Genomic DNA, 12,818 nt, shown 5'->3' on the forward strand with positions numbered 1-12,818 from the left:
AGATCTGGACACTGGCTAGACTTGAAATGCTTCTTACACTCTTTTGTTACCCTAGCGCTGTGCTTAGGATCATATTCATCCTGAAAGACCCAGCCATGTTTCATCTTCAATGCCATATCTGATGGAAGGAGGTTTGCACTTAAAATCTCACAATGCATGGCCCCATTCATTCTTTCATGTACACGGATCAGTCGTGCAGAGCAACCGTCATTATGTTTCAACCCCAATGCTTGGGGTGCAACTCAGCATTCATTCTCCTCCAAACAGTTGCAGCCGCACACACATCCCCCATACGTTCATGTGAATTCAGCCTAAGGCTGTGTTCCCATGTGTTGTTTTTGTGGCGTTTTTCTACACATCCAAAGCACAAGTGATAGGGGGCATGGCCACAAATTACAGCCTCTAGATGTACAAAGCTGGAAGAAACATATGGTCAAGAGGTCCTACCAAGTATTTACTCAGGGTCGGAAAACATCTGCACACCATACTTTTCTGTTTCTAAATTCAAAAATCCAAAGTTATATAGCATTTTCTTTAAACTTTAGAAATACTTGATGCTTTGTATCTTTATACACTGTGTAATGACAGTAAATTTAGGCTAGTATACGTGTACTACTCCCATCTACTGACAGTAATACACTCACTCACTCCGTATACCAGCAACATGACTCCTGGAAATTTCCTCTGTGTATTGTGTCAGTATCCAGCGTGAGATCTCTTTTCCAAGCAGAAAGCTTTGCCAAACCATTGAGTATTTATTTCCCTGTACATGATGTGCGGAGATCTGTTCCCTTTGGCACGGTTACATAAGATGACTGCGGGCTACCAGTCCTGAGATGTGTAATGATCTTGCCCAGCGGGATAAATCGTAGCTCAGGGGGCAATGGCCGATATGACCTGACCTTTATCATAGGCCAATACATAGCAGTAGCTATAATGAGTGTAATTACTAATAATGGACGTTACATTTACTCATGATAATTTGATAATTTGATTATTTTAGTGGTATTTTGTAAAATTCCAATAGTTCTGGGAAAATAAGTTTCCTTGCCCCTTTATGGTCACATTTAAATGTAAAAAAGCTACATGGATTATGTCATTCTGGCTTACTAAGTTAAAATCTAGATCAACAGCATACATAAGAGGTGTAAAGTGGCAAATACATGTGACTTAAAGTGGTTGTCAACTTTCAGCAAATAAGTGATACTGTTTGTGTAATTAGATTTGCTACAATATCCCAAAATACTTTATCAATGTTCTAGATCTCTGCTTGCTGTCATTCTATATGAAGCTTCAATGTTCAATTCCTGTGAATACCAGTCCCCGGTCATGTGATGTCACACAGGTGCACAGCTCGGTATATGATAGAGAGTAATCAGGGCTGTGTGTTATAAAGAGCAGTGCACCTGTGTGATATCATATGACCAGGGATACAACGAGCAGTGCACCTGTGTGATATCATATGACCAGGGATATAAGGAGTCGTGCACCTGTGTGACATCACATGACCAGTGATATATAAGGAGCCGTGCACCTGTGTGATATCACATGACCAGGGACAGATTTTTATCCACAGGAAGTAAAAAATGAAGCTTACTGTTGAATGACAATGTTCACTTCCTGTGAATACCAGTCCCCGGTCATGTGATGTCACACAGGTGCACAGCTCGGAATATGATAGAGAGTAATCAGGGCTGTGTGTTATAAAGAGCAGTGCACCTGTGTGATATCATATGACCAGGGATACAACGAGCAGTGCACCTGTGTGATATCATATGACCAGGGATATAAGGAGTCGTGCACCTGTGTGACATCACATGACCAGTGATATATAAGGAGCCGTGCACCTGTGTGATATCACATGACCAGGGACAGATTTTTATCCACAGGAAGTAAAAAATGAAGCTTACTGTTGAATGACAGGAAGCATCTAAAAAACCATGAGGAATTGATACAGAAAGTATATTGAAAATGTGCACCCAAATGCTGCATCATATGACAGGTAAAACAGGTTAGATTAACCACATCATACATCTGTTGGACTATCATAAGTGGCCTGGAGATATGCAGCTGCTTCACAGAAGTTGTTCTGTGCAATCACGCTGCGGGGGCCGTCGGAGTTACTGAAGAAACCCTCTCTCCTTAGTTGCCGAATTCGTACTCAAGTGTGGCAGTTAAGGAGTTAAACTGCCTGGCATGGAGCGATCTACATGCCGGGCAGACGCAGCAGGGATCAGAGTGATCCTGAAGACGATATAGATCGTCCCTATGCAGCAATGGCCCACTAATGAGGACGATCTGTATCGTCTTATGTTGTCAAGCAGTTAAAGGGTTTGGCCACTTTACCTCATATTTTTGGCAATGTGTGGGGAGTAGGATATTAGGTAATTTACCAATATACAAAAAGGCTCTGCACGGCTTTATTGATATGTAAAGTGAAGCCTCCTGTCTTTTACCTCATCAGCCATCCATGTAAATAGAACGGCTGCAGATGGAGGGTCATGTGATCTCTATCTGTCCATGAACAATTGCCCTGCCATTACAAATATATGAGATAAAGTGGCCAACCCCTTTACGTTCACGTTATACAGCAATGTCTAGCTCCACCAAATAAACAGTGTGTTGGCCGATGCACATGCTCAATTACTTTTACTTTAGTCAGCTCTCCCATTAATGCTTCTCTATTTTGCTGCAGAACAGTCAACAGAAACAACTTTTTGCCCTGCTTGTCAGGAAAGGAGCAAAGCCTCTTTAATACATAGTGTTATAGCTCAGTAAGAGAAGCCACTACTCACCGGATGAGTAAGGGGCACTAGACACATGTTTAACTAAAGAACCTCAGGGTCCTGCCGGAGCTGCAGCACTTGAGGGTCTACTTAAAAAAATTACAACCCCTGTAAAGGTTAATTGTTGTATAAAAGCTCCGCTTTTCCATGTACTACATGCTGTTAAGTCGACTTTTGTTTACTTTATCAACTAAGGATTTTTGAGCAGGACAGGAGGGGTTCAGGGAATTAGGTCAGAGGTGCGGACTGTCCCTCTCTCTCGAGAAATTGATAGAATAATAAATTCAACGTTCATAGAGATGCTTGGATTACTTTTTCTCTCTGTAAATTTTTGACATAATCCATATTTTCAACACTGACATCAAAAAATATTATAGTTTCCACAGTCATTCCCTGCTCTGCCAACCTTCAACCCAACTGTGAGGCTCTTATGACTCAGTGCAGAGCTGCCAAGACCATTTACAAGTCCCATGACACTGTGCAGCACTTTTGGGCAGAAAAACTACCTCCCTCCCATTAAATTTTCCCTGTCAGGACATTATATTCGCAGCAGAGACGTGCAGAGTATACTGCAGTGTACAGTATATAGAATACTATACAAGCTAAATACAAGAACGACAAATACAGGTTATGTTCTGATGCTTTACTACAGGTTCTGGATTCCAAGATAGGTTGGAGGTATTCACATAAACCAAATTGTATTAGTTGTGTAATAATAAACTGTGTATTTTTTGGCAAATTCTCCTGTTTTCCCAGAATAGAGTTTTTTTTTTTTTAAATTTACAGTTACGTGAAACAAAGAAATGCACACGGATGAGAAGCTGTGTTGTGTTTCATCAGTGGAGATGACTAGGTCTATCGGGGTGTCTGTACATAATAATAATTAATACTATAATAATAATTATTTATATAGCGCACACAGATTACACAGCGCTGCAAACAACTTGACAAATCGGTCCCTGTCCCCATGGGGCTCACAATCTAATCAACCTACCAGTATGTTTTGGAGTGTGGGAGGAAATCGGAGGACCTGGAGGAAACCCACACAAACACGGACAGAACATACAGACTCTTTGCAGATGTTGACCCTAAGAACCTGAACTCAGGTCCCCAGCGCTGCAAGGCTGTAATGCACATGACTTGTAATGGATACAGGATTTACCCTAGAGGTACCTGTAATGCTGTGATTTTGCTGCTCAACCTTTGCTTTCTTAAGTTTGATTTTGATACCAAGACTTTCAGCAATAAATATCTTCCAATGTGGCATTTTTCGACAACGTGTCATCAACTCCATACATTACTGTGCCAACACATACACAATAAGCAACATGTGCATATAGGTTTTTATCCACTAGATATGAACAAATATATGCTGCTATGATACGTTGGGTGCATCTTGTCTCTGTTTGGGATTTATATATTCTAGGGAAAAAGTAAGCAAATAATTATGACACTAAAGCGCTCCCTGCTATGTTTTGTCTTACAGATGTCCCTGATCATGGTGTGCCAAGGGATGTTTCATCCGTCCAGCCGCAGCACCCAAGAGGGGCAGCACCTGCAGTCAATGGCTCTACCATAGCACATACTAACCAAGCTGTTCACATACAGAACCCACTTCACACCAGCTCTCCAACAAGTGCAGGACCCAACACAGACGCCCATACACATAATACACTACAAAGACGCATCTCTGCACCAACTGACGCCTTTGTGTATCCTCAGAGTCCTTTACATGCCAGTACCCCCATAAACACATATTGTCAGCCGCTACAAACACAACATAATCTTATCCACACACAAAATACAGCTGTGCAAACCCAAACCCATATTCCACCTACACATAGACCAGTGATACAAGCTGACAATGGAGTCCAACCAAAAAGTCCATCTGTACAGCAAAATACCATCCAAAGGCAGGGTTCAGTCGTCCAGAAACAGAGCCCCCCACGTGCACACGTGCATTTTCACAGTCAAGTCAGTGTTAGCCCAGTGCACTCCCAAAATCCTGCCATACAGACTAATGGCTATGGACCAAAAACTAGCCCTGTGCAATCCCACATTGTTGAGTCAGCGCAAGTGGCTGAACAAACCGTAAAGACGCACAAGATTGTGCACACACAGAGCTTTAATGCTCCTGTCCGCTTACACGGTGAAGTTACACCTTCTAGTAATGGGCTGGCACAGGGTTCAGGTCCACATTCTCCTATAACCATGCAAAATTCTGGAATCAATACCCAACCTGCCACACACACACCGCTCACACAATCCCATACACCTCTTCATGCACACAACTCTACAGGTCAGGTATCCAGCATTGTGCACACACAAGGTGGATTTGTACAGGCAAATAATCCTAAGCAGACTTTATGTCATCAGCAGGGAACAAGTACTGCAAATATTCCTACAAATAGTACCGTGCAAAGTCAGAGCCAGCGCATGCATTCAGACAACACAGCGCAAACCCACAGCACAGTGCACACCCAGATGCCTCCTCCGACACTACATAGTCCTGTCCATAAGCAGAGCCCCCCAATACAAAATACTGTGCACATACAAAACACCTCCCTGCAGACATTCAGGAGTCAACCTGCTCCGGTACAAACACAGAGTCAGACAACACATCCCCCCAGTCCTGGCGGCACTGAGAGGTAAGTCTTCTTGTTCAATTTATTTAACGTTTTTTCCTAAAAAAAACTCTGGAAAATTATTTATTCTCTGGCATATAAGTAAGGTACCTGATCTAAATTGTAGTGAAGACTCTATTTGTGGCTTATTTGCTCCCTTCTGGTCCTCCGTCATATGACCAGCTACAGTTGAGTCTCTACAGTTGAGGACGTTTCGAGAATGGTATGTCCTATTCCAGTCTTACTCTCCCCTCAACCAAAATTCATATCTAATCCAGCTAGTTGGGCTGTTATAAACACCTGTTTATGGTAAAACGCTAGTTATCGTGTTTGGCAGTGGAGGCTAGAGGCCCTTCCCGAATGGCACAAAAATAGCAATAAATTAGGTTTCCTTATACATTTCAAATCATAAAGTGGTGTTAATTATACAATAAATGTGTTTCATTGGGAAAAATAGAGGATTTATTGAAGGGAAGACTAATAATTAGGATGTTACAATGACAAAAGAATAGGGTCTGTGAAACCATCGAACCAGGGCATCATTATTTTGTAACGTTGCATATGAGCTTTCATTTGGTCCTCAAGAGCAGCGCGTAAAAATGTATGTTTGTATATTATAGGGTCGAAGTCATGGATCCCCATGTAAATCTTACTCCAACATATTCTAAAGGAAGTTCTGCACATTCTGCATCTCCACCCCGGGTATCAAAGGTTGCCCCTCAGATGTCTGTGAATCCTACTACAAGGACAATAGAAGAAACAAAAGAACAGTCATCACTGAGCACTCCTCCAGTCCCTCCAGAAACAAGTCCTGCAGTTGCCCAATACAGTGTACCCACTGAAGCGTCCTGCCCCCCACAGATGCCCCCAGTGTCAAACCCTGTTACTCCGCAGAAAAGGAGTATTACAATTTCCCTGCCCGAGACTCCTGTCACCTGCCATGGAGCTGAAGTTACAAGTAGTCCTCCTTTGTCACCAATGGGAAGTCAAAGTGAGCTTCTTGCTCCTTCCCCCACTCCATTATTTCCCATCAGCACTGCTTACTATTCAGGAAGCCCATGCCCCCCTATTGCCCAGCCACCCACATTGCCAGAAAAGTGCCACACTCCCGTTGCAGTGGACAAGCTGGGAACCCTTGGGAGATCAAGTGAGCAGCAGGCGGATAAATCACCCACTTCCATTAAAGGTTAGTAATTGTGCAGTACTCTTCAATCCTGTACTGGTTCTATTGCAGAGTTACTCCTTTGTTTTCACTCCAAAATTTAGATGTACAACTGGACATCCCTCCAGCTGCCAATTTTGTACAGGATTATTCAAGATTTTGGTACAAGCCGAATATTTCCAGGGAGCAAGGTAATTAACAGCTATATACAGTATACAATGTATTCATTAATAGTCATATGGCGCCCTCAAAGAGGGGGTCATTCTATTGGCCAACTTCTCATAGGCCAATTTGCATGCAAATTGGTAACAATTATTGGTGGTCCATCGGCTATTCTACCATTATATAACCAGCTCTTTTGCCTCTCGCTTCCAGCCATTGCTCTTCTCAGAAGCGCAGAACCAGGTTCCTTCCTGATTCGGGATAGTAACTCTTTTCGCGGGGCATATGGTTTGGCTTTGAAAGTTTCCAGCCCACCTCCAAATGCAGTGCCGCAGCCATGTAAAGGTGATTTTTGGGTTTATATGTTGACCCTCTTTTCACTCACTCTCTATACATATGTATAAATTACAATATAATGATGCTATTTCTATCTACAGATCCCTCGGAGCAGTTGGTCCGACACTTTCTTATAGAGACAGGACCTAAAGGAGTGAAAATTAAAGGTTCCCCTATTGAACCCCACTTTGGTAAGTTGGAAAAAGATTCATTTGGTTACCTCTTCTTTGGCACATATTGGGCAAATTACAAATCTATGTTCCTTTCTAATGAATGGGTGATTAGGAAAATGTATCATTTTAATTTTTTCCACTAAAGTGATGTGATAAATGTAGAAAACACACAAACCCTTCCAATATTTGTCTTGTTTTGTAACCTCATTGTATCCCAGGGAAGTCGTCCTGTGCTGTCTCTGTGTGTGTTTTATTCCCTAATCCCATCCCCTGGTTTATTCTTTCGAGGTTTCTCTGATCTGGTTAATCTTCCTTGGCAGCTGGGGACCATGAATGAGTGATTCTGTGTGTCGGTGGTTGTCCAGTCATAATTCTTTGGGCTGTGGAGATTTCCTGTCTGGCTGTGGATTTCTCAGTTATATCTGCGTGGGCTGCGCTGCTTTTCCTTCTCCATTCCTGGTTTTGTGGCTTGATAAAATTTGATGTGGTTTTGTCAGATGCTGGTGAAGGCTCAATGGTGGGAACTATGGCTCCAGACAAAATAATCTTTAGTCACATATCACATAGTATAATATTGGATCTGGCTCTTCAGACTCTAGCAGTTTATGGATGGCTATTCTCGGTAGTCAGTTTATCATTGTGAAGGGTTTAAGGGCTTATTCCTTCACACTTTTCTTCAGAACTTTCAGAAATTTCAGAAACTTTTGAGAAATTTGATATTATTCTGCTTTTTCTGTTAAATCCCGAGTAAGTGGAAGAATGACAGATGGTTATGGTGGACGTGTAGAGTAAATTGATTTATTTTTCCTCAGTTATTACTATCCTTCACTATTATCTTCTATTGTAATCCCTTACGTCTTGTCTGATGAAAAATTAGGTAACTGCTGAAAAGAAAACACTTCAGAATTAATAAGTCTCATTCTTTTTTAAGCTCAGTGGGTTTATAGAGTATAAATTGTAGGATATTGTACTTTTTATTATAGATAGTGACATGAAAAACTCGAGAATAAATTCCTAACATAAAAACTTGGTTAAAACTGACTATTATAATTGGGTTATTTTCTGGTGACGCATTCCCTTTAAGGCCACTTTCATATTCTAGTCAAGAATGTGCACCCGTATGTGTCAGCCATAATTAGGATTGGAATAAACATAGAAATAGATTAGTATTTTTCCACAGTTTGGTTTTTCTTGGTTTTGGCTTCTAAATACTGTTGCAAAATACTGACCAAAGTCCTGGCATGTGAAAGTGACCCGAGGTTGTAGCTAAACTCCAACCCAAGTGCAGAAATGAGGGAAACGATTGTTTTTTCCCGTCTATTGTTTTCTTTCCCACATTTCTGTAGAATTGTCAATCTCTTTCCCAGGATCAGATACAGTATATACATATAGGAACGTGGATCACTTACTTGTACACCAGTGGACAATGGATCTGAGGAGTTCACCACTGAACCTAACAGCAGCTAGGATATTGTTGGCTAAAGGGGAGGATTACACTGACCTGGGCCCTGCGTTCTATTGAAATGAATGCACACTATGATGTTTTCCGACTGTTTTATGTCTGTCATAAATTGACAGTTCTGTCTCTTGCTTTTAGGAAGCCTCTCAGCCCTGGTGTCTCAGCACTCCGTCACTCCTCTGTCTCTGCCCTGTAGGCTCCGCGTCCCTGACAGAGGTAAGAAGAGGCATCTAATCCCTATAACCATAAAAAACTTTTTTTTATATGTCCCGCCCTGTGTTCATTGTGGTGTTGTCCTTACCTCAAAGAGAATTATCCTCTGATCTATACCTTTTACTAGAACATTCTGACATTATGCATATAATTGTAGTAGGACATATGGACACATGTCACTCACAAAGATAAAGTAGTATATGATCATTTACAAAACAAATGTCACAGGCCGCAATCCTAAGGCAGCACTACTGAGAGATGCTGACAGGATTTTCTGTTTTGATTGGTGTTAGGTCCAGAGTTGTCATAGACTAGAGCCCAGCAACCTAAGGCACACTAACTGTTGTGAAACTACAACTCCCATCATTCTCCATTCACTTCTGAGGCCTATTTTAGAGAGTCACATTTTCATTTAGAAATCCATTACTTTCCTGTATAACAGTATGGCAGCAGGTTAATAATGTTACACAAGGCCGGCATCAGCACTGGGTATACCTGAGCAAGTGCCATGGCCCAGAGCTGCTGGGGGCCCCACATAAGGCTGTATATAAGGAATCCATGGGGGAGGGGGGCTGTATCCAATGAATCCATAGGGTGTGAGAGGTGGCTGTTTTGTAAGATAAACTAAGGAACAGGAGAATTTTTAATGCCGGCACATGAGTTCACTGTAAAGGGGCCCACTGAGGCTCTGTCACCCAGGGGCCTACTGAAACCTGGAGCTGACCCTGATGTTACATAAGATGGACAATCCCCCTTGGGATATAAGAATATTAGATTATAAATAAATGTGTTTAGTGGTTGGTTCTGTTATCATACATGCCTTCTCTCTTGTGTATAGATCTTACAGAGCAGAGTTCAGAAGTTGTCGTTCCCACAAATATGAGCACAGCAGCCGATTTACTGCGTCAAGGAGCGGGTGCGTATGTTGATAAATGCAGGAAGTCATAGAATGACCCGAAACCTATGGATTAGCTGGCACATTATTTACTTTGCTTAAAGGGAGTAAATGATATTTGGATTAAAGGAGGTGGTCACTTTATTTCAGGTTTTCTGTAAAGTGTTGGGGGGAAGGGTATTAGGCAATTTACTTATATACATTTATTAAGAGTTCTGTACCACTGAAATGTAAAGTAAAGCCCCTGGTTCCAAAATGTGTTTTACCTCATCAGCTGCCATTCCTGTCCATAAAATGGCCACAGATGATGGAGGGTCATGTGATCTCTAAATGTCCATAACCAATCTACCTTCCAGAACCTTATGATGGTATTCATAATTACAAACTTAAGGTCCTGGAAGGTAGATTGATAATGGACAGTTAGGCTATATTCACACTGCCGTTGCCCGCCCGTACCGTACCGTAGCGGGCAACGGCAGTGTACGGGGAGAGGAGGAGGAGGTGAGCGCAGCTCACCCCCGCCCCTCTCCATAGCAACCTATGGCGCACGGCGCCGTATTACGGGAAAAGATAGGACAGGTCCTATCTTTTTCCCGGGTACGGAACGGTACAGTGCCGCACGTGTGCTGCACCGTACCGCTCCCGTAGGGTGCCGTGCGCCCATAGAAGTGTATGGGGGACGTATATCGGCCGTATATACGTCCCCCATACGTTAGTGTGAATGTAGCCTTAGAGATCACATGACGCTCCATCATTTTATGGGCAGGAATGGCAGTGGATGAGGTAAAATAAGTTTCGGAACCATATGGCCACACTTTACATTTTAAGGAAGCAGTCAAGAAGTTTTTTACAGATGTATACTGGTAAATGATCTAATATTCCGCTCCCCACACATTACAAAGACCTGAGGTAAAGTGGCCAAACCCTTTAAGGGGTAATTTTTTTTTAGCTGTTGCATGAATTAATGATTATGATATAGTATACTAGATTACTTATAATACCGGCACCTATAGAGTCTTATCAATATTGGAGTTGAATTCCTCTTATCCTCACTTGTTTCTACTTCCTCCAGCCTGCAGTGTCCTCTACCTTGGCTCGGTGGATACAGAATCTCTGACAGGCCCCCAGGCTATTTCTAGGGCCTCCAGTGCCATCTTAACTCCTCCTAGGTCTACTGCAACTACTGTCCATTTCAAGGTGTCTGACCAAGGCATCACGCTGACCGACAGCCAGCGCAAGTAAGTCTGGCCAAGTCCTGTTTTTTGTTTGTGAGGCAAATTTCCCCCTTTTGGCCATTGATATAATTTGGGGCTGCTCTTGTTTTATAGACTCTTCTTCAGACGCCATTATCCTATATCCAGCGTAACATACTGCAGCGCTGACCCACAGGACCGCAGGTACCAGTCTTTTCATTAATTCTCTGCTCATATATCTGCTTCGTTCTTTTGAGATTTTTTTGTTAATTTTCTAAAATTATTTTACTCTAGGTGGACCAATCCAGACAAGACGACATCAAAGTACGTATAATCTGAGGGAGGTGGAGTTGAGAAGTCAGAAGCCCTTACAGAATCCTACAGCATTAGAGCCAAGGAACATCCAGGGTTCCTCCACAGCCAGCTACACCCCTCATCCGAGGGCGTCCATAGGGACGAGTGCACATTATTAGATTTTCCAAGATTTTCATTACCACAGCCAAACTTACACTTTTAGTGATGTCATGTACAAAATATTATGGCCACTGTCATGGATACACATGCCTTGGAGAGTGGCTTCTAGTCAGTGATATCTACTTTTTAATCTAAAAACAGATGAGGTATTGTACCAACACTTAGTCACAGGTTATGTTACGCTACATGATGCTACACAGCACTGTATACTGTAAAATATAAGATTAGAAGACATCAAGGAAAGGACATATAATGCCTGTCCTCTTTTTTACAGCCATTAAAACTTATATTCCTATATTTATTACCTAGTACAATACATCATATAAAAACCACACCTTCTCCTGGATAACTTGCAAATCACAAAAAACAAGTTGCCAAACCTCATTAACATTGACACAAGAGAGGATTCATTGCTTTTACTTGCTTTACAGGGTGTTTGGCTTTGTGGCCCGGAAGGCAGGAACCACAGCGGAGAACGTCTGTCATCTCTTCGCAGAGGTGGACCCTGAACAACCAGCATCGGCCATCGTCAACTTCATCACCAAGGTCATGCTTGGCACACATAGGAGATGAAGGAGGGAAGCAGAGACTAATTGGGGAAAATGGTTAAAACAGGTTGTCTGGTGGTTCTTGCTATAGAGTCAAGCTGAGAAGAGTATGTGACTATCAATGTATATATCATCAAGAAGGTGAAGGACTCAAGTGTATGGGCATCATGGATGATGGATAGGGTTATATTTGGATGGATATGTCTTGTCTTACTGTAATATAAAAGCTAGAGGATTGTGGTGAACCATTGAAAAGCTAAGTCCCTCCTGCTCGAAGAGGATGGAGAACCAGAAAACCCATCTTGCTCTATAAAGTAGATGAAGGTCCAGCAAATCCACAAATATAATCTTCTTATAATTTCTAATATGGTAGTACTTGGTGCCCCCCCCCCCCAAAAAAAAAATATACAGCTTAGTATCGGTACCCTCCCTGTATCATCTTGTGTTAATTGGGAATCATACTCACACCTTTTGACTAATCACGTAACTGGTACATATTAGTGGGAAGATATCGTAATATATCATCCTACCTAACCGAACGAGCGGTGACGTTGATGAGTGAAGTTCACAAAACCCATAAAATTATACCGAGGAATCGGCTCACAATGTTTAGATTTTTGAGTCAGAACTGAATGAAATCAACAGGAAAGGGGTTTTTACTTTCAAAGTACAGCATCACCCCGCAGGGTCGTGGTGCAAGGGACCTTTCTGAGGACCAAGATGGATTTGCCATAACGTTTCCCATGAATGTCCCTTCATCGAGTTGCGTGACGTAGTGAGACTGTATGACTGT

General features: G+C 42.2%; 1 protein-coding gene across 3 annotated transcripts in view; it reads left to right on the forward strand.

Annotated features, from left to right (window-relative positions):
* Positions 1–12,415, forward strand: part of TNS2 (tensin 2) — an 84,891-nt gene extending 72,476 nt beyond the window's left edge. For all 3 annotated transcript variants that reach the window (XM_072134597.1, XM_072134599.1, XM_072134598.1), the window contains exons 19-29: positions 4,273–5,434; positions 6,031–6,596; positions 6,677–6,763; positions 6,948–7,079; positions 7,172–7,261; positions 8,841–8,918; positions 9,754–9,831; positions 10,883–11,048; positions 11,139–11,207; positions 11,298–11,327; positions 11,909–12,415. In XM_072134597.1, coding sequence (XP_071990698.1) covers positions 4,273–5,434; positions 6,031–6,596; positions 6,677–6,763; positions 6,948–7,079; positions 7,172–7,261; positions 8,841–8,918; positions 9,754–9,831; positions 10,883–11,048; positions 11,139–11,207; positions 11,298–11,327; positions 11,909–12,050 — 2,600 coding nt within the window. In that variant the 3' untranslated portion in view covers positions 12,051–12,415. The remainder of the gene's footprint in view (positions 1–4,272; positions 5,435–6,030; positions 6,597–6,676; positions 6,764–6,947; positions 7,080–7,171; positions 7,262–8,840; positions 8,919–9,753; positions 9,832–10,882; positions 11,049–11,138; positions 11,208–11,297; positions 11,328–11,908) is intronic.
* The last annotated feature ends 403 nt before the right edge of the window (positions 12,416–12,818 follow it).

This window comes from Engystomops pustulosus, chromosome 2, assembly GCF_040894005.1.
Source record: "Engystomops pustulosus chromosome 2, aEngPut4.maternal, whole genome shotgun sequence".
NCBI lineage: Eukaryota > Metazoa > Chordata > Amphibia > Anura > Leptodactylidae > Engystomops > Engystomops pustulosus.